At 37.3% G+C, this 25617-nt stretch overlaps 2 protein-coding genes across 5 annotated transcripts in view; one reads left to right on the top strand and one right to left on the bottom strand.

Annotated features, from left to right (window-relative positions):
- Nucleotides 1–19979, top strand: part of cep104 (centrosomal protein 104) — a 38366-nt gene extending 18387 nt beyond the window's left edge. For 3 of the 4 annotated variants that reach the window (XM_017467415.3, XM_017467414.3, XM_017467413.3), the window contains 11 exons: nucleotides 1292–1465; nucleotides 3273–3449; nucleotides 7902–8102; nucleotides 8383–8475; nucleotides 9022–9082; nucleotides 9179–9251; nucleotides 9586–9694; nucleotides 10988–11126; nucleotides 12539–12615; nucleotides 15956–16049; nucleotides 18836–19979. In XM_017467415.3, coding sequence (XP_017322904.1) covers nucleotides 1292–1465; nucleotides 3273–3449; nucleotides 7902–8102; nucleotides 8383–8475; nucleotides 9022–9082; nucleotides 9179–9251; nucleotides 9586–9694; nucleotides 10988–11126; nucleotides 12539–12615; nucleotides 15956–16049; nucleotides 18836–18972 — 1335 coding nt within the window. In that variant the 3' untranslated portion in view covers nucleotides 18973–19979. The remainder of the gene's footprint in view (nucleotides 1–1291; nucleotides 1466–3272; nucleotides 3450–7901; nucleotides 8103–8382; nucleotides 8476–9021; nucleotides 9083–9178; nucleotides 9252–9585; nucleotides 9695–10987; nucleotides 11127–12538; nucleotides 12616–15955; nucleotides 16050–18835) is intronic. The other variant, XM_017467416.3, reaches the window with a different exon arrangement.
- On the bottom strand, nucleotides 19426–23398 carry b3gnt7l (UDP-GlcNAc:betaGal beta-1,3-N-acetylglucosaminyltransferase 7, like). The gene has a single exon (XM_017467412.3). It carries the CDS (start codon nucleotides 22935–22937, stop codon nucleotides 21756–21758), a length of 1182 nt encoding a protein of 393 aa, XP_017322901.1. The 5' UTR covers nucleotides 22938–23398; the 3' UTR covers nucleotides 19426–21755.
- Between the last annotated feature and the right edge of the window lie 2219 nt (nucleotides 23399–25617).

Genomic DNA, 25617 nt, shown 5'->3' with positions numbered 1-25617 from the left:
ATGGTCTCTATATTTCTGCACTTGAAATATGTATTTGTCTCGGCTTTCTTCAAATGGCGGATTGTGATACCTTCACCCCTGCCCTGTAAAGGTTGTTGGTGATGTCACTGACTGTTGTTTTTGGGTTTTTCTTCACCGCTCTCACAATGTTTGCCATCAACTGCTGTAGTTTTTCTTGGCCAACCTGTTCCATGTCTGGTTGTTAGTACACCAGTGGTTTCTTTCTTTTTCAGGACATTCCAAATTGTTGTATTGGCTAGTGTATTGAGGTTGTATTGTGCTCTGAATAACTTTCCCTCTTTTCTCAGCTTCAGATGTCTTGCTTTTCTCGCATAGACAGCTCTCTGGTGTTTATGTCGGTTTATCCATTTTAACAACAAATACAGTCCTCACAGGTGAAACCTACAGCTAAAACCAAGAGTAAATGGCACACTTACAGTAGATGTTCAGAGGTATTCATTACTTAAACAATCAATCTAACAGAACACACCTAAGCAGCAAGAAGCATCTATCAGTCACATATTCCGATATTTTTGAACACTTGAAAAAATGAGTGGGTTCAAACAAATGGTGCCATGTTCTAAGGTTTTTAAAACATCTATATGTAAATATGAGGAAATGAACACTGTACTTCTGATCTGTCATCTCACATTCATCTTTTGATCTCAAACCCATATGTCTTCCATATATAGCAACAACAACAACAACAACAAAAATACAACCCCGATTTCCAAAGAAGTTTGGATGCTGTGTAAAATGTAAATAAAAACAGAATGCAATGATTTGCAAATCTCATAAACCCATATGTTATTCACAATAGAACATAGAAAACATATCAAGTTTAAACTTTTAAAGAAAAAATAAGGTATTTTTTACTTTGATGGCCACAACACGTCTAAAATATAATTGGGACAGGGGCAACAAAAGGCTGGAAAAGTAAGTAACATTTTGCAACTAATTAGGTTAATTGGCAACAGGTCAGTAACATGATTGGGTATAAAAAGAGTATCTTAGAGAGGCAGAGTCTCTCGGAACTAAAGATGGGATGGAAGTAAATCTGGATGGACGCATATGTTGCTCTAAAACATGTATATACTGTCTATGTTCTGTTGTGAATAACATATGGGTTTATGAGATTTGCAAATCATTGCATTCTGTTTTTATTTACATTTTACACAGCGTTCCAACTTTTTTGGAATTGGGGTTGTCGAAAAAATAGAATTGGCCTTGCTGTTACTTTCAGAGGGTATGTGTATGTGGTAACAGGAGATTTGGTAATTGTCTTGTGCAGGTTTTCCAGGCATCACTAAAGCTACTGAGGATGATTCTGAAGGAGTTTGTGTCCTCTCACCAGCTGGGAAGATCTGAGATTAGTTACTGTGTAGAGCACGTCTGGCCAAGTCTTCTGTATCGGACTGGCGAGTTCACAGTGAGACTCCGCACACTGGCCATTAGTTTTATACAGGTAACCTGAACAGCCAACCTTAGTAAAGATGGGGAAAAAATGGGGAACTGCCTTTTTGGTTTATTAGTATTTATTGGTTTATCTCATAGTGAAAATATGAGAAGTATCAAACCTTTGATTGAAGAACAAAAACTTAATAACATCTGTCACAATTACTTGCACCTCAAGAAATTATTATAAACAATATGTAACTGAAGCATGCTCCTGTTTATTTTTGAAGTTCACCCGAGTGTTTAGGTCCATGATTTAAGTTGACACAGAAGCCTTATTTTCTTAGTTATTCATCAACATGAGACAAATGTTCTGACCTTCATTAATCAGGCAGTAACTATAAAAATAGATGCATCTTTGAAAATGCCGTATGTACTGTTAGGGCAATAATTAAGTTGCAATTTGCTGTTGGTTTAAAACAACTGGAGCTGTAATGAACCTGCCTGGATGCAAATGCACACAAAAATTGGTTCAGTGATCACAAAATCACGCTTTCAACATGATTGTACCAGTCACTTGACCTTAACCCCACTGAAAACATTTAGGGTGAGCTGAAGATGAGAGTCCACAGGAGTAGACCTAGAACTCTGGAGAATGTTTTTTCTTTTGTCTTCCGTGTATAGTAAATGGCAAAAACAAAAGAATTGCTTTTGTTTTTGCTCATCCAATACCGATCAGCCATATCATTAAAACATTCATAATATTGAAGAAGGCAATGTGATGCTCTAGGCAATGTTCTGCTGGGAAACCTTGGATCCTGCCATTCATGTGGATGTTACTTTGACACATACCATGTACCTAAACATTGTTGAAGGCCAAGTACACCCTTTCATAGCAACGGTATTCCCTAATGGCAGTGGCCTCTTTCAGCAGGATAATGCGCCCTGCCACACTGCAAAAATTGTTCAGCAATGGTTTGAGGAACATGACAAAGAGTTCAAGGTGTTGACTTGGACTCTAATTTCCCCAGATCTCAATCCGATCGAGCATCTGTTGGATGTGCTGGACAAACAAGTCCGATCCATGGAGGCCCCACCTCAAAACTTACAGGACTTAAAGTATCTGCTGCTAAAATTTTGGTGGACAGATACCACAGCACACCTTCAGAGGCCTTATGGAGTCCATGCGTTGATGAGTCAGAGCTGTTTTGGTGGCACAAGGGAGGCCTATGTAATATTAGTCAGGTGTTTTTTTTTATGTTCTAGCTGATCGGTGTGCATTAGTGTGCGGTGTAGCGTGCTCATGGAGCGTCTCTTTAGAAAAACTCCTGCTAGATCATTTACTTCTTTCTCAGGCTCCCCTTCCTCCCTTCACTTTCTCTCACCGTAAGGATCTTGGCTGTCAGAGTGTGTTGGGCAGTAAACTCCAGACTGACTCACAGTCTGTCTCAGTGTAGGAGTAGCTCTTAGATCATACTGCTCATTGGCCTGCCATAGAAACTCACTAATTAAACCAGCCAAAGCAAATCCAGTGTATGAATAGAGCTTTTGTCAGATTTGGGCTGGCGTCGTCCCCTTTAATGATCTCTAATTTTGCATCAACTGTTCAATAAATTGGCAAAAAAACAGCATGCAATAAATTGTTTATATCCTAATTGAGTGGTCTAAAAAAATAATGTGACATGCACTTTGTATTGAAAGTATTTTTTATGTAACACATTTCCAGTATTTAAAGTATACTCGTTTTATAAACTTAGAATAAGTGCCTGTTTGAGAAGAGGATTTTAAAATGTACCTGTGTGTGTGTGTGTATGTGTATATGTGTGTATATATGTGTGTGTGTGTGTGTGTGTGTGTGTGCCACTTTCACTCTGCAGGAGATGGCTGTGTATAAGGAGGTTCGTGCTCTGCAGTTTGTCCCCACTGAGCTGGTAAAGCCCATAAAGAGCAGCATGCCTGCACGTCTGGCTCTCAGCAGGCTCGAACTGTTGGAAAAGCTTCTGGAACAGCTTGGCAGCAACAACTCCGGCTTCACCCTTGACAACGTCATGCGGGTAAAGACCTTACTTTATTTATTTAATTATTTATTTATTTATTTATTTATTTATTTTTACACCAATTAAAGAAGTTATCTCACCCTCACCCAGGCCATGTCCTAAATCACTCTCCAACATTGTCCTTTATTCCCACATCCTTAAATTCTACTTTGAAATTTTACTTAACATCCTAAACAGCAAAAGCTATTATTTAGACCACATTTCTTGGAAATTACTGATTTTAAGTTAGCCAATTTTATGTAATTTAAAAACTTTATTTTCCAATTATTTTACTGACAAACTTCCACCTAACATTAAGATTGTTAGTTACCGCAACAAAGCTTGATTGAATGTTAACTGAAACCTGTAATTAGCATTTCACTCAATAAGGAAAAACAACACACAAAGAGACATGCTGTTATAGAAATCAGTGAAAGTGTGGTGTGACATGAAGCATAGAGCTGTTACCACCCCAAAATTGATTATGTCCCTACAATCTCAATTCTGAAAAAGTTGGGACGCTGTGTAAAATGTAAAAAAAAAAAAAAAAAAAAAAAAAAAGTAAATTAAAAATAGAGTGCAGTGATTTGCAAATCTCATAAACCCATATGTTAATATGTTATTCAAAATAGAACATAGTATGACAGCTAATCCGAAAGTGTTTTATTCATCTAATCCCACAGCAATTTGGCAACAATTACTGTACAATTTTTATTTATTAAACAATGAAACTTCATACTTTTTTTATTTGTTTAGATTTACATTTAATGTTGTGGAATGAGTGTGAATCAGGTTAGTTCCTGTTATCACTTACGGTCTAACAGCTGTAAAAACATCATTCCCTGACCAGCCTCTCTCGAAGTTAATAAGACAAAAAAAATTTAATATACAGCTTGCTGTCTAAGCAAAGCACAACGTCCTCAATCTTAAAGATTTCCTGTGGAGGAAAACTTAAAAGAACAGCTTTATGTCGTACTGTTCCAAAGAGCTGACGCTAAAGACTCCTTTCAAAATAACCATAAAGGTGTTCTCACAGAAACCTCGCCCTTATCAATGATAACACATTTTTAAAATCTGTTTATCTGGCGTATCCATCATAGAAGTCCTTGTGTAAGTGGTTACTATTGAATTGATATGATTTTATGACAGATTATTAACAGGAAAAGAAACATTGATTATAATTAAATTTATTCATTTCATTCTTGATGTTTAAATGTCAACTTTACAGCATTTGCTCACACTTTTGCCAAACCAGAGGCTTCTTGCCCAAACTGAATCCTTGCCCCTGATGTTGCAGTTGGATGTCACCCATGCAGGATGAATTACAGTTCAGTCCAGTTTAGATGAGAAGCTGTGTCACACCCATGTAATGAGTACAAAACTTACATACCCTTTGACTGGAGAGATGATCTCACTTTTTATGGGCTACCAACTCCCAACCCCCTTACATCTTAGTAGTTAGCTGTATGTTTAACTGTAAGTGTTTCCAAAAAGCTCATATTAAATTTTGATACATAAAACCTCATTAAAAGGGAGCAGTTCCATCTCATTAAACACACGGAATAAATCAGGGCATACAAATAAGATGCATGAAGTGGAGTGACCAGTTGAGTTTTATCATTACTCCAGCTTGTTGGTTTGAAACCAGCTACCCATCCTTTTCCATTTTATCATGTTTGAAAAGATTCACACAAACAGCCATATTGTGTTGGTATTAATAGCCATTTGGATCACTTTGCTAACCTCAGCATCTTTTAGTATATTTCTCACAGTATATTTTGTTCAGTTCTCAATTCTGTTTGGTCAGTAGGTCTTGATTCATTTGCTATACCAGCAATACTGTATACTGACTTTAGTGTCAGCTGTAATGTACATGAATGGTTTAAATTAATGCTCTCTTCCTAATACATTATCGTTTCTATAGTAACAACTCATGCACAAGGACTTCCAGATTATCTGCATAATCTAATTCTAATAATAAACAGATGAAAAATGTGTTAATTGACAAATAAAATGTTAATTATTTATATAATGAAGCTTGAAGTGGTACGTTTTCCACCACAGGAGACTCTTCAGAACAGAGGAGTTTGTGCACTTTTCTGTTTCTTTTCAATAGAGAAAAACCGAGAGGCGGGTGAGAGAATGACTGTTTAGAGTTGATGTAACGTACGTGATAACTTTCTTTGTAGACGGTTCACAAAGTTAAATGTAAATCTTAAAAAAGTATGATGCATCATTCATTAATATATAAAAAATTGTGTACATTATCTATTTTGAGTTCTGTCTTATATGGCATTTTCTGTATTTGTAGATCTTTCATTAACATATGGCATCATTTCTTAGATTATTGACCTAAGCATGCAAGAAAGTTGATAGTGAAGGTGCTTATGTTTTCAGCGTTCTCTCTTTCATATCAATCAATAAAATACTCTTTGCACCGGAATGAGCTGGAAACAGAAGAGCTTTTGTATAACAGAGTGGGTGGTGCTGGTGTCCCCGTGTTAGGCTCGTAGCCCTAGAGTTACAAGGAGAAGGCAGTCACTGCTGGCCTCTGGCACATTAAGACGCAGTCCTTCAGCAGCTTGTATCTACGTGTAAACCATGCAAGCACTGACATAAAGTCGTTTCTTTCTGTATTTTTTGTACTGTCTCTCTCTCCTTCCTGTACTGTCTTTCTCTCTCCTTCCTTCTCTTTTCTATTTTCCTCTTTGTATCTTTCTTTTTCACTTTTTCATTCTCCCTCCTTCCACTTATTTTTTATGTCTTCACAGCCCTAACAGTATTTGATGTTTGTTCACAATTTGAGCTTCTTTGTGTGCGTTTCTTCAGGCACTTGTATGGCTGTAGGAATGTTGGAAGGGTAAAATTCGGTTTCTGATAAAAGAATAGCTGTGAGTTTTCACACGCTATTGTACTCAGGGCCTGAGGTCTACAGAGACAGGTATATTATCTTTAGGTGTGTTACGGTTTACCTTTTGTTCTATAAAATGTGGTGGATTTGCATTTCATTCCACCTGTAGTCATGTATTTCATAGTTTGTGTAATAAAAGAAATTTCCCTTGATGACAATTTGAAGTATGACTAGTGTTTTGTCAAACATATTCTCTGTGTTATTAAAAAGAAAAATAACAATGATAAGGGTTCTGAAGGTGATGTGTGTGGTGTTTTTGAAATTGCATATATTTGTTTATTTATTTATTTATTTATTCATTTACTCTGATCCTGCTAAACAGAGAGTGTTGGTAAAGGGGTAGCTTTGGGTTACCAAAAGGGTCAGTGTTGATAAATACCTCCCTCCTGCCACCGGTTTCCTGGGAGATGAGTTGTTGCATTGAGCCGAGACGCGATTAGGTTTCCTGTAATTAAAATGAGGGGAAGAGAGATAGGGTGAATGAATAGCATCAGTGTATGGCGAAATAGAAAGTTGAGTCTGGGAACAGGAGACAGAAAGAGAGAGAAGTGTTTACATGTTTTATCAAGCATAGTTATTATTATATCTTATAATAATCACAAGATAACAATGCAAGCCTTAATGAATTCATCTCTAGATAATTGTAGATGATGGACAATATTGTGTAAAAGATGCTTTCAAAATAATTATGTTTCTAAATATCAAATATTATTATAGTATTGTATTATAATAAATAATGAATTAGTAGTATAGTAGTAGTATTATAATAAATAAAACCATATGGGTTGTGCTGTCATAGGAAAATAATCAACAAAGGGAAGGTGTGATGTGGCCCCATGTGAAGCGTAAGTTATTTTAATATAAAAGCACATCCAAGAGGATTTTATGCCACAGCAATTTGTCAGTGATTACTATTTTATAAATTAAAGAATGACACATTTTACGTTATACGTTTTAACCATTTATAGTTACTTATAAATATTATAGTCACTGTAAAGCATTGCTCCCTCACTGGCCTCTCTCTTTTTCTGAATTACAACCGGATTTGAATTACAACCGGAACTATCGTCAGAACTGTTGTTACAGAAAATTAAACAATACCTTCTGACCAATCAGATTCAAGAATTTAAAAGATCTGTGCTATAAAAAGAGGTTAACATTAAAAACTAAATCAGATCAATATTCGGTATGACCACGCTTTACTTTAAATACTGCATCAATTATTTTTGGTACGCTGATGTTTTATAAGGAAATTGGCTGGTAGAATGTACGAGATAGCTTGGGAAACTTGCTATAGCTCAGCTTGTTTATATCCTCTCCTTTTTTTCAAACAGGTACCGGCCTCAATCATGTTTTTTGTGTTATTTTAAAAAGTTGTGTCTTTTTAAATAACACTGAAAGATTTCTCTATAGCATTAAATTTTTTTGGAAAATGAATATTTGGAAATGTGCTCTTTTTTACTGACACACCCACTAGTCAAATAGGGTAGGGAAGACTTTTGCACCATGCGTTAGATGTGTAAAATGATCATGAATCATATACGTTTGTCTGGGTTTAGTTTCTAGCAGGAGCACTGGAGCACTGTGCAGCATCCGTGCGTGAGGTGGCTGTACGTATCGTGCAGATGATGTACCACCTCCATGGCCGTTCCATACTGAGCTACCTGCCACCAGATAATCCCAGCACTCAGAAAAACATCCTCTACAAACATCTCTTCGACTCTTTTGCCAAGATAGATGGAAGACTTCCACAGTCACAGGTAAAAGTCAGTCAGCTGTGACTGCCGTCATTCACTGCCATTATTACATTATAACTGGGCCATGTTTAGTAATGGAAAAGGTGCTAGTTTTGCTGCTCAGGTGTAAATCAGTGTGTAATGATTCAAGGGGTCTCAGTAATGGACACCAAGTCACACTCTTTGTCTAGAATGCTCTATTGGGTGAGATGGTGTGCATGCCAGGCTGAATGGTTTGCATCAAGATGTAAGTGCAATATAACCAGTCCAAACATGATTATATCATCTCTGTCTCTCTCCTAAGGTGATGAAAGGAAGAGTGCAGAAAGAGGGAGAGAAAGAGGAGCAGGAAATCAAGAGCCTGCAGGAGCAACTGGCCGTTCTGAAGGAGATCAGTGTAGGTTCATTAGCCATGCATGAAGTCATTGTCCATGGAGATTAGTGCATCATATTCCCTCTCAGAAACAGGGATATGATGAGGACAGCATTGTTTGGGACTCTCTATATATTTTACTGTTTGATTTCTATTCTAAGTCTCAGTATTTATGTATTCCAAAGCAAAAGAAAATCCACATATGAATGTTTTTGATCCCTTGTTCCACTTTTGCCTAAGTCTGTTGAAAGTCATTTCCTAAACACTTATTAAACTTATATATCATGCATGTTATTTATGCTATGTTTTCACATATTTTCATTGATGTTTTTTTTTTTTTAAATTAAAACAAAGTATTTCCCTGGAGTAGCTCAGTGGTGCAGTGGATAGCAGGGTCCCCAGTTTGATTCCCAGCTCAGATTGCATTCTTTGTAGGGTTTCTGTATGGGTTTCCTCTGGGTTCTCCAGATTCAAATTTGTATAAGTATTATAACAGTTATTTTAATACATTTACATTTGTACATAATGCAATCATTTGTTTAATGAAATCAACTCTTGTGGTTTATAAAGGAAAAGGGGAAGGAAAAGAACAAATCGCCAGAGAGAAAACCTGAGAAGCCACATAAACCAGGTGTGTATTATGTGCTGAAGTTCATTTATCATCACTTTGTTTTTTTATCTGTGCGTACAGATTTAAAAGGGTCTTAATGTCTACCTTTCTGTATAGGTGTTAAAAAAGGAACACATTCCATCTCTACTGATGGAAAAGGGGGCCAGTCCATACCAAACTATCTAGACAAGTAAGCACCTGTCAGACTGTGTTTTTCATGAATCCTAGTATTTACTGTAAACAATATGATTATAATCATGCTGTGCTGAAACCATTGCTGTCTGTAGGGCACATATGAGTTGTATGCAGTTCTAGTTCTGTACATTATATATTTCAAGATCATAGAGGTGTGTGTGTTTGTTTGTTTGCTTACTCTTTTCATAATCTATTGTTCTATTTCATTTTAATGGGAAGAAAGTGATGTATGAATAAAGTTCAGTTTCCTCTCTGATATATTTGAAGTGAATTGTGAATTTTGCTTCTTATTCATATAAATAGTGTTCTAAGAGTGGTTTGTTTTACAGTCTTTGCATATTTTGTGGGGAGAAAGACAAGTCTTTTACAGAAGAGGGTTTGGACCTGCACTACTGGAAACACTGTCCAATGCTGTGCCGATGCCCCCAGTGCAGACAGGTATATGAGTGAGAGACACACACCCACAGTTCCACACAATGTGATGATAACTTGGGATAGCTGTCATACTCAATTGGGATTTTGGTATCACTGAGTCTTGTATATTACAAGTTTGTGTTTTGTTATGCCCTGATTTGCTGAATTAGAGTAGTGATGTATGTACAGCAGAACCCTATGGTGGAATGCTTTGTGTAGCCAAAATACCTGCTTTTCTAGTTGAAGTCACAGACACTTCAAATAGCAGAATTGGCGCTGTCAGCTTAAACAATTCAGCAAACAAAACACAGTTGTGCAAGAGGTTTTGTTTTACACCATTTTTTTTCAGAAGGCATGAGACAGCAGGGCAAACACAAGCTAAATATGAGCAAAAATGGTGCATATAAAATGACAAAAATGCAAGGTTATATACAGTTTCACTCAAAGAGGCTTCCTGAAGTCACTCCTCTGATCATTTTTGGGTGGAACGAAAGGCATTATTTCTTCACCTGTCAATTAGAGTGGCACACAAAGTGCTGTATTTTCAAAGAGGAATGCTGAGATGTCTATTAGCACTCACCATCCCTGATTCCTAGCTGACCAAATTGGAACAAATAGGCCAAGAAATTGCTGACATGACAGATTCAGGCAGGACTAATTACAAAAAGTTGTTAATAATTAATTTATATTTACATCACCACATCTCCCTATGTAAAACTAATCCTGTATGAATATGCCTTAAGAAGCTAATCATGAAAATAAGTTGACTAGGAAGTTAATACACATAATGTTACTCATGAGGCTCATGCTGTGTAGTGAACATGAGTGAGCGAGTTAAACTGGAAGTACGATGAGCCCAAAGACCTTAGACATCATAAACCTTGAGAGGAGTATAGACGATAATGAGCCTCCCGTTGAGGTTGTAGAGCCCAGGGGGAATACCTCTTTGTTTCCCACCCTCATGTTTCTTTGGTTTTTCAGTTTGACAGCTGACTTTAGAGAGGTCAACTGTCACTTTGTTTGCTTTAACTGCATTCCAGCTCAGTGGAACGATAACTCGTTGTACTGACCTTTCTCAGATATCTCACATACTTCTCTCTCTCTCTCAGTACACTGATTTGTTTTCTCACGTCACCTCTTTTTTTTGCATTAATTACCTGCATGATTTGTCTTTATTCCTTACACAGAAATGAGTGTGTCCGTTTTGAGTTCAATAACCTTCTATCAATCTGTACTAAACATTACTTGGTAGACTTTCAATAACACTCATGTAAATGTGTTTGTGTGTGTGTGTGTGTGTATATGTGTGTGCATTAGGTAGTAGAGATTGCAAGCTTAGCAGAGCACCTGCTCTCAGAGTGCGAACACAAATCAGATTTTACCCAGTGTCATCAATGTTCTGAGGCCATCATCAAAAATAAGTTGACTGAACATGTTCAAAGCACAGCCTGCAATCGTAAGTACTTCCCGTTATTCACATTTCACACTTCAGCTGACAGTAAATGTATCTATAAGTAGTTCAAATGCATACACCCATACACACAGTTGCATTTTTGCACATACAGTCCTTCTGAAAGTATGGGTGTGCCAAGGCCAATTATTTTGTTTTTGCTATACACTGAAGACATTTGGTTTTAATGTCCAAAAGATGAATATGAGATGATGGATCAGAATTTCAGAATTTTTATTTGCTGATATTTAATCTATGATGTGTTAAACAACTTAGAACATGGCACCTTTCATTTGAACCCACACATTTTTCAAGTGATCAAAAATATTGGAACATGTGACTGTCGGGTGTTTCTTGTTGGCCAGGTGTGCCCTGTTAGATAGATTATTTAAGCAAATAATAGCTCTGAATATCTCGTCTTGGTTTGAGCCCTGGCTTTTGCATGTGAAGACGAGAAGAGCATTTGTTGTTAAAAAGGATCAACCAACGTAAAGACCAGAGAGCTGCCTCTGGGAGAAAAGCAAGCCATTTTGAAGCTAAGAAAAGAGGGAATTGCATAAGCATTGGGCATAGCCAATACAACAATTTGGAATGTCCTGAAAAAGAAAGAAACCACTGTGTACTAACAACCAGACATGCAACAGGTTTGGCAAAGGAAAACAGCAGCATTTTATGACAGAAACATTGTGAGAGCTGTGAATAAAATCCCAAAAACAACAGTCAGTGACATCACCAACAACCTTCACCTGGCAGGGGTGAAGATATCACTATCCACCATTTGAAGACGACTTAAAGTGTAGAAATATAGAGGCCATACCACAAGATGCAAACCACTCATCAGCAGTAAGAATTGGAAAGACAGATTAGAATTGGAAATGCAGAGATGTGCCACAAAAGTTCTGGAACCAAGATTACCCAATACCAAAGTGTTTTAAAGTCCAAAGTGTGGAGAAAGGAAAGATCTGCTCATGATCCAAAACATAGAAACTCATCAATCAAGCATGGTGGAGGTAGTGTCATGGCTTGGACTTGCATGGCTGCTTCTGGAACAGGCTTACAAATCTTTATTGATGATGTAATTCATGATGGTAGCAGCAGAATGATTTCAGAAGTTTGTAGGAACATTCTGTCTGCCAATTTATAGAAAAATGCATCCAATCTAATTGGGAGGAACTTCATCATGCAGCAAGACAATGATGCTTAACACACTGCCAACTCAACAAAGGACTTCAGAAGGGGAATAAAGTGGAAGGTTTGAGACTGGTCAAGTCAATCACCAGACCTTAACCAACATGAGCATGCATTTCACAGAGGAGACTGAAGGGAACTCTAAAGTTTGATGCTGTGTGTTCTTGTTAAGATTGAGAACGACCACCTTGTGTTTGTGTGTGTGTGTGTGTGTTTGGGTTTCTGATCAGCTCTTCCAGATACTATGGCCAACGGAAACTGTAACCACTGTCCTTTGTGCCATGAAAACTTCCCTCCAGGAGAGGAGGTGAGACACACATGCAAGATTAATACTGCTCATTTACATGTACACTTTCACCTGCACTTCTATGGTTAGTTTCTGCTGTAACGCCTACACTTTAAGGCATATGAGCTTTTCACAGATGATAAGGGAAGTCACTCCACCTTTCCGTTCTACTTTTACATTTTACATTTGCATTTATTCATTTGCCACATGCTTTTATACAAGGTGACTTATAAATTATATGGAGTACAATCCATGAAGGTCTATTAAAAAGACATTTACAGCAGGAATGTTACATAATCATGAATAATCAAGGAATCACTCGAATATTATCTGTATATCTTAAAATGCAAAGATTTTGGGTAAAAGGGCATCTCCCATCTGTTGACTTTTCTTTGTCGCATTGTGACTGATGTCTCTAATTACAGGCCATGAGAAGGCTGTGGTTAATGGAAACAGTGTATCTGTCAGGTACTAAACAGGTGGTTAACAGCATTGGTTAAACACAGAAGCTAAAATAATGTGTAACATCATCTGACCCCAAAATTATGCTGTACAAAAGCCTGATGTGAAGCATCGATGACATTTTGACATCTTAACCTGTTCAAGTCCTATTCCTATTCAGCTGAGATAGAGATATGGATAGCCTGAAATTCTGTACTTATTTAAAAATCCTTAAATTGCCTTGAATATAATATCCATGTACTTTTGAGTTTTTGCAGTTCCATTCCCATAAAAGCTCAGAAATATTTTGTATCTAAAACTTGGTGTGTAGTCTCCTCCAAGATTTATCTGTAATGTAATAATATTGAAAGCCTGGGTCTAAGGTTCTAACGCCATTCAGCAGTTTAATGAGATGAAGTTGGTCATACATAATCTATTCCCAGTTGAGTCAATTGTTGGCCACAGAAGCTCCAATTCTCCACACTGTCTGTTTTCATTAATATGGTTTTTAAAAAAATCGCTTTTGTAACAGTGTATTTTTTTCTATAAATTAGCTAAAACTTTGACAGGTTTTTGTATTGTTACTATAAGATATAAGCAAGAGTCAGTCAGCTTTCTGATTGGTTGATGCAGAAACGGATCATGGATGGAAATTAACATAACATAAGTGACTTGCTATAATGTTTCTTTACATGCAAACCCAGATGTTTCCTGACATATTGCCAATATATTCACAATTTAAGCAGCATGTAGGATTAAGTGTTTGGCTTACATAATTTTTTTCTTCAGTCCCTGTTTGCTGACAGTATGGAATTAAACATCGGTAAATTCAAAGATCAGTGTTTCCATGAGACATGCTTCATAGAGAAACGTGAAATCGATTCAAAAAATAGTTTTGGAGAAAATTGGCCAGATTTCTACTTATTTCATTTGTTTGTTTGTTTAATTTTGCGTCCTTATCATTCTTGTCCATTCTTGTCTCCAAACCTTTTTTTTAAAAGCAATTCAAAGAAAACTGAATGTTTCTTTTTTGACAATCAACGGTTTACAAGAAAAATTATGAAATAATTGAAGATTGATGCATATGATGCCCCAATTTAGCTTCGTATGCATCTATTTGTACATGAAACATGTCATTAGTCCTAATAAAGTCCTAATTTATGCAGGTGTTGCCAAAGACAGTGGGTCATAAAATTAGGAACGTATTAAGCATGTTCCAATTATCTAAGATCCAAGAAAAAAGTCAGTCATGGATGTGTGTGGGTTTTATTTTCAATTTTTTAAAATTATATATATATATATATATATATATATATATATATATATATATATATATATATATATATATATATATATATATATATATATAGACTGTCAAAAGTCAAAATCATGGACAACTGAACTATATTTCATATTGTCACGAACCTCGAATCGGCACGGAAGCAGGAGCGGGTGCCAGGTGTAGAGCGTCGTATCGGGAACTACAAGAAACGTAGTCGTAAGACAGGCAAAGGTCAAGCGATCGGACGAACAACACAAACGGGGTCAGGCAGAGAGCGTAGTCGAAACCGGAAGCAAGGGTCGAGGATCACGAGAAGAGAAACTAACTAGAACGGCTTGGTAACGCAGAAAAACGAGTTGACTGAACGTATACTTTGCATTGATTCTGGGTGAATGACATCCCTAAGTACTAGCGGTGAGAGTGTGTGTGTGTGTGTGTGACTGGTGCCAGGTGTGTCTGATCAGAACTCCTGGGATGGTGAGCGCATGCATGCATGAGAAGTGAGCGTTACATTTTGGGAATTTGAGTTCTGATCTGACTGAGCTGTGACACATATTAACAAACAGCTCCAAGAAATTGTTTTTTTTTATAATTTATATTGTGTTATATACTTTGTCATATTTTAAATTATTTAATATATTTTAGAACAGGGGTTGCATGTTCATATTTGTGATTATCAGTGTTATTCGATTTTAGTTGTTATTGTTTATAGAACTCCCCTTACTTGCTATAATTGTTGATATTGATTTAAATAAATAAATGTTAGTCAAATTTACACCCACTCTGACCAGACACAAGTTTGATCATGCAGATAAGTTAAAAGTGAAATTCACGAACAAGGAAACTGCTGATATATACACATACATACACACATACAGTGCCCTCCACTAATATTGGCACCCTTGGTAAATATGGACTGTGAAAAATTATATATATTTATATATTCAGCCCGTTGAACTTTTCCACATTTTGTATGGAAAAGTCATTACAACCTGGGTGTAAAATGGGCTAAATGTCCTACAGTGAAATCAGTATATAATAAAAGTTCTGGAAAAGTTTTTAACTCTCCACATGGAACCAACACTGTGTATTGTGGGAATGGTTCTCAGTGTGATGAGTAGTGTTCACTTTTTACCAAAACAAACCACCCACAGAACTGTCGCTCACTCAGTGTTTTTGTTTTTCGCACCATTTTCTGTAAACTTAGAGACTGTTGTGTGTGAAATTCCAAAGAGATCAGCAGTTTCTGAAATACTCAAACCAGCCAATCTGGCACCAACAACCATGCCATTGTTACAGTCATAGAAATCAATATTTTTTCCCATTCTGATGTTTGATGTGAACATTAGCTGAAGCTCTTGACCTGTATCTGCATGATTTTATGCATTGTGCTGATGACACAAGATTGGCTGATTGGATAGCTGCATAAATGAGCAGCTGTACAGGTTTTCTTATTAAAGTGGACAATGAGTATGTGTATGGGTGTGTCTATATATTAATGGCCAAAATACTGATGATGCTGATAAAAAAAAATATTAGTGTGCATATACAGGTAAATCTCCTGTATTAATTTGTGACTTGAACCCACAGTCTCACAAATGGTTTAGGCAGCAGGGTAACACTGAGCTGTGTGTTTAGAGCTGGAAGTTTCACCTCATGGACAGCAGTGCTGGCTGTAAGCAGAACACACGCAGGATGGTGGCACTACAGCGAGCTAAGACACACACACAAGGTGAGCCATTCATCCCACTCTTGGCCTGCAATGAGCCTTCCAACTTCCCGACACTATCCCACCACATACCCTCAAATAGACCTGCCTGAAAAGAACTCTACTTTAACTCTGCAATACTTTTAATTTCATTTGAGTAACAAATTCATAGCAATATCTACAAAGCAATATGGGTCTGGGTAATACTGAACAAACTGAAGGATTAGAAATGAGCTGAGATATGGATCCCCCTCCCCCAACCTCCTCCATCCACCCCAGAGTCCTAGCTGAACAAAGTGTAGTTATATAGTTATGAAAGGCAGGAATTGTGGATTTAAATTATGTACAGAGTAGTAGTAGTAGTAGTAACTTAGGAGGTACATCTAGATGGCACTGAGGAACGGTTGTTAGAGGTTAGTAAATAAATAAAGTAATTATTAAGGTTATAAGTCATAACCATTCGTAGACACAGTCATGATGTGGCTGTCTCTGATCCATGTTTGTATTTATTATAAAGAGAACCAAAAATGGGGTTTTACACTTAACACAGTACAAGAGTTTCTTTCTTGAAAATGTGAAGATGTTTGATATTTCAGATACTAAAAGAAATAACGCCCTGATTTTTAGCATGAACTGGCAGTTGTTGTTGTTTTTTTATTTATTATTCAGCAATTCTGAACAGAAATTAACTCCCACAGTTGATTGCCCCCACACCTAAAATACCCCTCACAGGTAAACCTCCATATCCTCAAAGAAACCCGACAACCAATTGTGCCCACACCCATAAATACCGCCTCCGCACACCCAAGTTCACCCCACTGCCAAAAAGGGTATGTGTGGTCCATCAGATATAAGAGAATATGTTACGTATAGTTTACATAAAAATATTTAGTTCCTCGTCAAAATGTGATTTCATTGCTTATACTAAATTTAATTCAAACTAGTTTGAATTATGTAGAGTGAGTGAGATCAATTCACATAATATAAACATGATCCAATTATGAGGATATTGGCACTGACGGGAAGAAATAACTATAGTATTGAATTAACCTGATTAAATCATGTGCAGCATGACAGCGAAATGGGTAACACTGCCGCCTCACAAGACCAGCTATCCAGATTCGATCCCTAGCTCGGGTGAGAGTGCAGGCTTTGATTTTATTCAGGGTTTTGAAAATACATGATCAAATCAGGAAGGATGTATGAAAACAAATTGTGTTAAGGTAACTCAGTTCATTCACATGGAACTGATGTACAGTGCTGTGAAAAAGTATTTGCTTTCTTCTGTTTTTGTGTATATCTCATACTAAATAGTTTTAGATCTTCAAATAAAATACAACATAAAACAAAAGCAACCTGAGTAAAGACATTACAGTTTTTTCATTATTATTGAAGCAAAAAAGTTATCCAACACGTATCACCCATGTGAAAAACTTGGTAAAAAAAAACTTGGAAAAATTGCCCCCTTAAAATTAAAATCTGGTTGTGCCACCTTTAGCAGCAATAACTGCAATCAAATGCTTCTGATAACTGGAGATCTTTCACAGCACTGTTTTTCTCAGCACTGTGGTGGAACTTTGGCCCACTCTTCTTTATAGAGCTGCTTTAGTTCATCCACACTGGAAGGTTTTCAAGCATGAACTGCTCGTTTAAGGTCCTGTCACAGCATCTCTATTGTTCAAGTCAATTTAGATTTTTTTTTTTTAACCATTCAAAGGTGGACTTACTCCTAGGCTTTAGATCATTGTCTTGCTGCATAATCCACTTGCACTTAAGTTTCAAATTATGGACTGAAGACCGGACATTCTCCTTTAGGGTTTTTTGGTAGAGAGCAGAATTCATGTTTCCCTCAATTATTGCAAATTGTTCAGGCCATGAAGCAGCAAAACATCCCCACACCATCACACTTCCACCACCATGCTTGGTGTTTGGTTTAGGCCAGATTTAACAGGACCCCTGTTTTCCAGACAGTTACACTTTTGACTTTGAATCCACAGAACATTCTCCCAAATGGTTTGAGGATCATCAAGGTGTGTTTTGGAAAAATTCAGATGAGCCTTAATGTTCTTCTGGGTTACCAGTCGTTTTCACCTCACCACTCTTACATGGAAGCCATTATTGCCTAGTGTCTTTCTGATAGTGGAGTTATGAACTGTGACCTTTAATGATGAATTATAGAAGGTCCGCCACTTCTGGGACGGTTCACTATTGTGCTGAGTTTTTTTTTTTTTTTTTTTTCCATTTGGAGATAATGGCTCTCACTGTGGTTCTTTGTCCCAGAGCCTTTGAAATAGCTTAATAACCCTTCCCAGATTGATGTATTTCAATCACCTTCTTCCTCATTGTCTGGAATTTCTTTTAATTTTGGCATAGTGTGTTACTGAGTAAGACCTTTTAACTAGAGATGCACCGATATACCTGCCGATAGTTTAAAAACGTCCGATGATCAGGGCCGATTATATCCTGTAAATAAAAAGAGGGCGGGAAAACACATCAATTTTGTAAAGAAGATGTCTTGTGTGGAATGATGACAAAACTGCGGTTTGTAAGCTCTAATCTCTGCACTGCTAAAATTTTACACCGGAAGTAGCAGCAGTGAAGCGTTTCGGCAATAACAAAGTTAAAAATGAAAGTTAATAAAGTAAAAAGTGTGTGCCTCAATATCTTAAAAGCACAGAACCTCATTTCTTCAAGGTCTGTGTCATCACTGCCAACTCATTGTAATTTTTGAGTCCAGGTTGCATTTTTTTAATTATTATTATTTCTCTAATTTTATTAATTAATAATTAATTCTCTAATTCCCTGATCAGGGAAGACAATCGGCACAGCAGCAATGAAGCCAGCAGCAGTAGAGTCTGTTGGGAAAGGCAGAGGAGGTGGCAAGAGCAGCAGTCGCATCCCTGCACCTGCACCACGACCCAGTAGGACTGGTAAAGTAAAGCCCTAAACAGGGTACTCGAGTAACTATGAGTAGCTTGTAGCTTGAAAATCTACAGTTTCAAAGTAGCTTCCCCAACACCGCAGGTTAGAGTTTTACCAACTAAACCAAACATGTAGTGTCCATGATGTAAAAAGTATAAAATAATTTTCTGCAATGTCTTTATCTTAGATTTGAGCTTTATTACAGTGAGGAGCGCTCAACATCTGGCTGTCATTCCTTAGCACTTGAATTTAGAGTTAAAGGTGAAGGATTCAAATGTATAAAATTTACTAAGTTTAAATCGACAATACTGATCGATTTTTCCCAAACATATCAAATGTAAGAGAACCCCCAAATGAACAGATATTAACCAAAGCAGTGTCAGAAAAAAACAAGACCTTTTTCATATTGAAAAAATCCATATATATCAGCATTTTCTATTATGACTGGACATTTCATTGCTGTTGTTCTTAAAAAGAGCCACACAGGACCCTGCAGTGATGGTGAAACTGTCATGAATATTATAATATTAACATGTAAACAGTATTTCAGCATTCAATACACCCACTTCTATATTTAATGACAGTTGTATCATAGACTTTTATTCATTTCAGTCAAACTGATGAAAGATATTTTTGGCCATGAGTCATATGGTGATGTAGTGACTAATATCAAAATCATTGTAAACACTGAAAAGCTTTTATATTTAAAGAACTATTGATGCTTTTTGCTATTTTGTGGATTTGTTTGTGGATTTCTGTATAAATGCTCTAAAGGCAGTGTTTATATTTGTTACATTTCCAAAAAGGGTATTAAAATGTATTTATTCAATAATGTCAAACAGTGTGGATTTGTCAATTAAGTAGCTTAAAACACTAGAAACGTAACCTATAACAAATAAATCTGTAAATGTATAAATATACCTGTACGGTTACCAAATCTAGATGTAAAAATGTAAATATGAACATTACATGAAATCATTTTGCTGGATTGAAGTGTCCTTGATGGAATTAAAATATGTTTAATTAAATAAACTCCTTGTGTTGTGTTTGCAATCAAGGCAGTGATGTTGCCTTATCACAACTGAGCAAGTAACAGGAAAAAAAACAACATTAGAATACATTGTAAACATATACATCTTTCCATAAATGCACAGTGATAGACCATTTATAATGATATTTTTCCTATGTGAAACAGTCTTCTCATGCTGTAATCATTTTCATAATTTGATTGAGAGTATAAGTAACAAATTGGTCCCAATAAATGTCATGTGAACCTGGTGGTTACTGTAAATGTACGAATGCCGGTGAAAAGTCTTTCCACTGTTTTGCATCTGAAGAGCCATGTGTTTGGATAAATAAAATGACTAAAGCATAGTATTTCACTGAAGTCAGTCTCTTCATAGACAATGAAAGGATGCTGTTCTTTCTACTCCCAGTTTAAAACCACACTATTTAAATGTGGGATAGTTAAATAAGAGCCATTCAGATGAAAATGGGGTAACCCTTATTACTTCAGGATGTCCCATCATGGATTCAAATGAGGCAGGTGAAAAAGTACACTTACAAAGTTCGCTTATGAACGGATAACAAATATAGTTCTCCATTCGACTTTCAAGGAATATGCCATACATTTCACTTGCTATTTTACTGGCTGCAGTTTAGATGCAACGCTTTGCTTTTAGCGCATGCTATTCAGTCTCTATTTTCTGAGCATTTGTCCTTATAACTGAAAAAATACCATCAGAAAATAAATACATCTATATAATGATTCAAAGAACAGCATATTCTTCTCGTCTTGGTTTATCTTTAAACACTGTAAAACAAAAATGGCTCAGCGCAAAAAAAAAAAAGTGGCTTTAAAGTTTCCTTTTTTTTGGAAAAGTAGCTAGCTTGATTTTTATGCAACAAAGCATAATTAATGTTTGACATCCACACAAAAACTCCAGCAGGAAACTTTAGGTCTTTTCTTTGGTTTTCTGCTGTAAAAAGACTTCACACACTGCATGACAGGAATTGCATTAATCCACTGTTTAAAGGTCTCTCGGCTGCTGAAAAGAAACCTTTAGAGCATATTTATGTTTAAGTAAATTTCCCTGAATGGGAAGTTATTATTATTGTTGTTGTTGTTGTTGTTGTTGTTGTTGTTGTTGTTGTTGTTGTTGTTACAGGGTGTCCCAAAAGACTCCATACATAGAGGAAATTAACACTTTTTTAACAAATGTCTTCTAAAATGTTTTATTAGTGTGTGTGTAATATATATATATATATATATATATATATATATATATATATATATATATAATATTGTTATGTATGTATTTATTTATTTTTCCAGGTAGCCTTTAAGAATGCCTTTGACAAAAGAAGGACATATTGAAATCATTCTCATGGGTGGATTAGGAAGCTGTTGCAAGGTTGCGATTGACTAACTGGAAATAATGCAAGCACACCATACGCAGCAGTTTGCCAAACTTATTAACAAAATAGACTGGAAGTGTTGCAGACCGAGAACTGAATGTCCACCAACATCCACTCATGAAGGCACAACTGATGTGGTCTGGAAAATATATTCCCCTATGTATGGAGACATTTGGGACACCCTGTATCATTATTATTATTATTATTATTATTATTATTATTATTATTATTAATTATATTGAAGCATGCTTTCACCTATAGTTCCCAACAGTGACACTTTTGAATCAAATGATACCAAGAGCATGAATAATGATAACGGAACAAACAGTAAATGAACAAAGAACACAAAACTGTTGACTAGTGTTCAAGGTTTTCACCCAAGTTCTGGGGTCAATCGATACCCTTTCTGGCACAGGTAAGCTTCACGTCGTGCACTGTGTCCCACATCCTCAGCAGTTCCTCTGGGCTTAGTTTGTGCACCACAATGAGGTGGCGGTAGAAACATGGCTCACTGTTCATCTGGCTCACCTTGCGCCTCACGATCCCAAATGTTTTAAAGCCTGGGTGCATTTCTGGTGCCAGCCCTAACTTCTGAAGGCACATGCCCAAGAAGACGTCATCAATGGGGAAAAGCTTCACACTCTCGGACACTGCAAAAAATCTATATGCCAGCTGAGAGGACATGAGAAACCCTCCACCACCTACGTAGGGTGGATATGGCTCGTTATATAGCTCTTTGGGTATATAGTACTTACTCTGCCGATTTCTAATAGGCGCTGCTTTTGAAATGGTGTCCCCAATAAACAGGTCACGCTCTTTGCCCTCCTGTGTTCGGAAGTCTATGAGATCCACCAGGTTAGTTGGGTTGACGAAGACATCATCATCCCCTTTGAAAATGAAGGGCACATTTGTGCAGTAGATGTTGAACCACCTCAGAAAATTGACCTCCTTTAATGTGAGGTTGAAAAAGGTATCCATGAAATCCCATTGCAGTATATCTCTATAGATTCTGTCCTCGTATTCTAGGAGTTTCTGTAGGTTTTTGGAGTCCTTTCCAGGCGCAGGGGTGCCCAGCAGGAACAGGGTTTTGACTCTTTTCCCACCGATGGTGCGCTCTTTGCCCCAGGTGAGACGCACAGCCTCGCGGCGGTCGTGCTGTTCTATAACCGACTTCACCACGATGAGCAGATCCACGTCCCCAGAGCACTTCTCGGGGTGATTTATGACCATGGGGAAATACCTGCAGTGTCTGTGCAGGACGAATTCGTGAAACCTGGAGTCCAGAGTCCTAAACCAGCTCTGAGTGCGCAGACCGGAATCGGCAGTGCAGGTAATAGCGGTGATGTTCCAGGCAGCCGGAGCGCGCTGAGTGACCGGAGCCGACGCGTTTCCATCAGCGGCTTTAGTCTTGCATTGTGGAGAAACGCACCAGTTGCTTTTTAGATCCAAACGCACCTCCTTCATTCGGATGTCCACCACTTTGAACTTTTGAATCATCAGCAAAGTGGCAAACACTAAAGTCAAACTCAGCAAGGTCTTTAAGACTCTGTTGCGCCGGAATAAATTATCCATTTCGGAGATGCGCTTCAGACGCTTTTAGTTGAGACACTTGCGCAGATTAAAGGCAAAAAAAATCCTCAAATAGAATTTATAAATGCATACCATAGATAATGAAGTTTTGGGTTGCTGCCCTGGTGGAAACAAACTGGTGTCCCTTTAGGTGGCATTTTGGTGAAGATGGTTAGTTTAGCCACTGGTTGGAAGAAGGATTATCCATCTGCGTTTCTTTCTTTCTCTCTTCTATTTTTTCCTCTATCAGTTTTACTCCACGGTGTATCCTAGTAATCCTGTAACACATACGATGTGTCTTGTACAGTCACTCGTCCCTTCATCCCCACCCCCATACACACACACACACACACACACACACACACACTAACTAAACACTTACATGTGACAACCTTTCCTGGGGTCACACGTAATTGTGTAGAGTTTAAAGCCTGCGTGTTTTAGAGACTTCAAACGGGAAGATATACAATAAACTAATGAACTGAATAAGAATTTTAAAGCGGATAAAAAACATTCAAACCACAATATTTTTTTGTATGAGCCACAAGCTCACTGTTTTAGTCAGGCAGCTCCTGCCACATACTGGCACATGCGTGTTTGTGCACAATTTGCGTTGGGACTAAGAGTGGATTAGTTCATTTGAACTGTTTCACAGAATTTAGTGAAACTGTATATTAAACTTCTACTTTGTAAGCTTGCCTTGTTAGAATGTGGTGGTACGACTCAGTGTCACTTCAATCAGTGACTGAGGAATTAGCAGCTCATTGTTCATTATTGTTCCTGATGATTGAACACGTCGAAACTAACAACAAGAAGACCATCTGCATTCCAGTACTGTTTTTTAAACACGCAATTTTCCATGTACTGTCCATGTACATGTACCTGGACAGTAATTTTCCATCCCCCTTGGGAGACGCCCTAATTTTGAGGGGCTTTTCATTATGTAAGAGGTCATGTTTGTTATGTGCCTTTGGGCTTGTTCTGAGAAGTAAAAGTCAACAGTTTACAAACCAATAGCAGACCACTGATTTCAATTAAATTAAATTTACTGCTGAACTGTTATTTAGTTATCTACGAAACTGATTGTGCAGGAACTTGTGCAAATCAGCAAGAAGTCTACTCCAACTACATCTGGTTGTAAGTGCTAGAGTTGTGAGTTCCGCCTGTAAAATGCTCTACCCCGTAGATAATATTACTGCCCCATAGCTTTTGTTCTTAAAACATTAAATGTATCAGGTTTCCTGGGTAGTTTTTAAATAACTTTACTGGATGAAACAGTTCTGTTGTATACAAAGGTTGTCCAATATAACCATATACGAATGATAATTCTATATAATAATATAATAATACCACAGCACTGTTGAAGGACAGAATCTGATTGGTCAGAAAGAGTTTTCTATTCATTTTCCATAACCACAGCTCTGACAGTTGTTCCAGCAAATCACAGGTTTATATTAATGCACACATTCTAATACGTTATTGTTTCGATAGTAAAGACTTACACAGGCGTTTGTACAGCAGATGTTCCCCATAAACAAAAATGTGTGTAATTGTTGATATGATGAAGTTTTAAGGAAACGTCTATTTAGCATTTTTTAAAGGAGTCTCTAATGTCAGTGCTTTGTAACAGCCAGAGCTGAAGTTTTCTGACACAGGAAAGTCAGATTTTCAGTAACATGACAAGCTACATTTTAAACTTAATGAGATAGAAACACTAGTTGCTAACAGGAACCAACTTGTGTCATAGACAGTCTGTAACATTAAACATAACTATAAATGAAAAACTATGACCCACCAATTCTGTATTGTCTAGCAAATGGCTTTTGTTGGCTATAATAGGAATAATTTAAAAAAAATAAAATAAAAAATAACTAGATGTGCTCTGCTCCCTGGGATAGGCTCCAGGTTTCCCCGTGACCCTGAAAAGGATTAAGCGGTAAAGAAGATGGATGGATGGATGGATAGATGTGCTCTTCTTTGAAATGAATCAGTTTTGAGGTGGTACCGTATCACACCACCCTGGTGCTAATTAATTTTGTGTAAGAGTATGCCACATCATGTTTTGTTCCTTACATAACTCCTACCAGGTCCATGCCCCAGCTTGCTTCTTGGGGTAATTAATGAGCATATGGAAATATGGGAAAATATCTGCAGTGTCTAAAAATAAACTTTGCCTAGACTGAAGTCTCCATTAATCACAGTTAGGCCTACATTACAGTCTGAACCTGTCAAATATATTGCCAAACCTTCTGATAACGTCTTCTGTGAGCTGGGGTCATAGTTTCAAGTGGCCACTTGTGTACCATAGGGGATAAAAGTGGTTAGTGGAATTTGACAAGGATGTGTTAAAACGCTATTGGATTGGAAGGGCCATTAGACTATATACGGTATAAGGAATCATGTTTGCTGTAATACCTTATAGAGGCGGTAGGGGTCGTTAAACAGCTCCAAGAATTAATTTTTTTTTATGGTCAATAACTCGGTAAAATACTTTGCCTATATATAGAGGTCCCACGGATGTCCATCCATCCATTTACTATACCCCTTATCCTACAGGGTCGTGGGGAACCTGGAGTCTATCCCAGGGAGCATGGGGAACAAGGTGCGGTACACCCTGGACGGGGTGCCAAATCATCGCAGGGAACAATCACACACACGTTCACATACCCATTCATACACTACG

The sequence above is a fragment of the Ictalurus punctatus genome, chromosome 5 (genome assembly GCF_001660625.3).
Source record: "Ictalurus punctatus breed USDA103 chromosome 5, Coco_2.0, whole genome shotgun sequence".
Taxonomy (NCBI): domain Eukaryota; kingdom Metazoa; phylum Chordata; class Actinopteri; order Siluriformes; family Ictaluridae; genus Ictalurus; species Ictalurus punctatus.
This window is presented reverse-complemented; position numbering and strand designations above follow the sequence as displayed.

What these genes read in the sequence shown, in the direction of transcription:
- b3gnt7l (XM_017467412.3), bottom strand. Translation starts at nt 22,937, where the DNA reads ATGGATAATTTATTCCGGCGCAACAGAGTCTTAAAGACCTTGCTGAGT.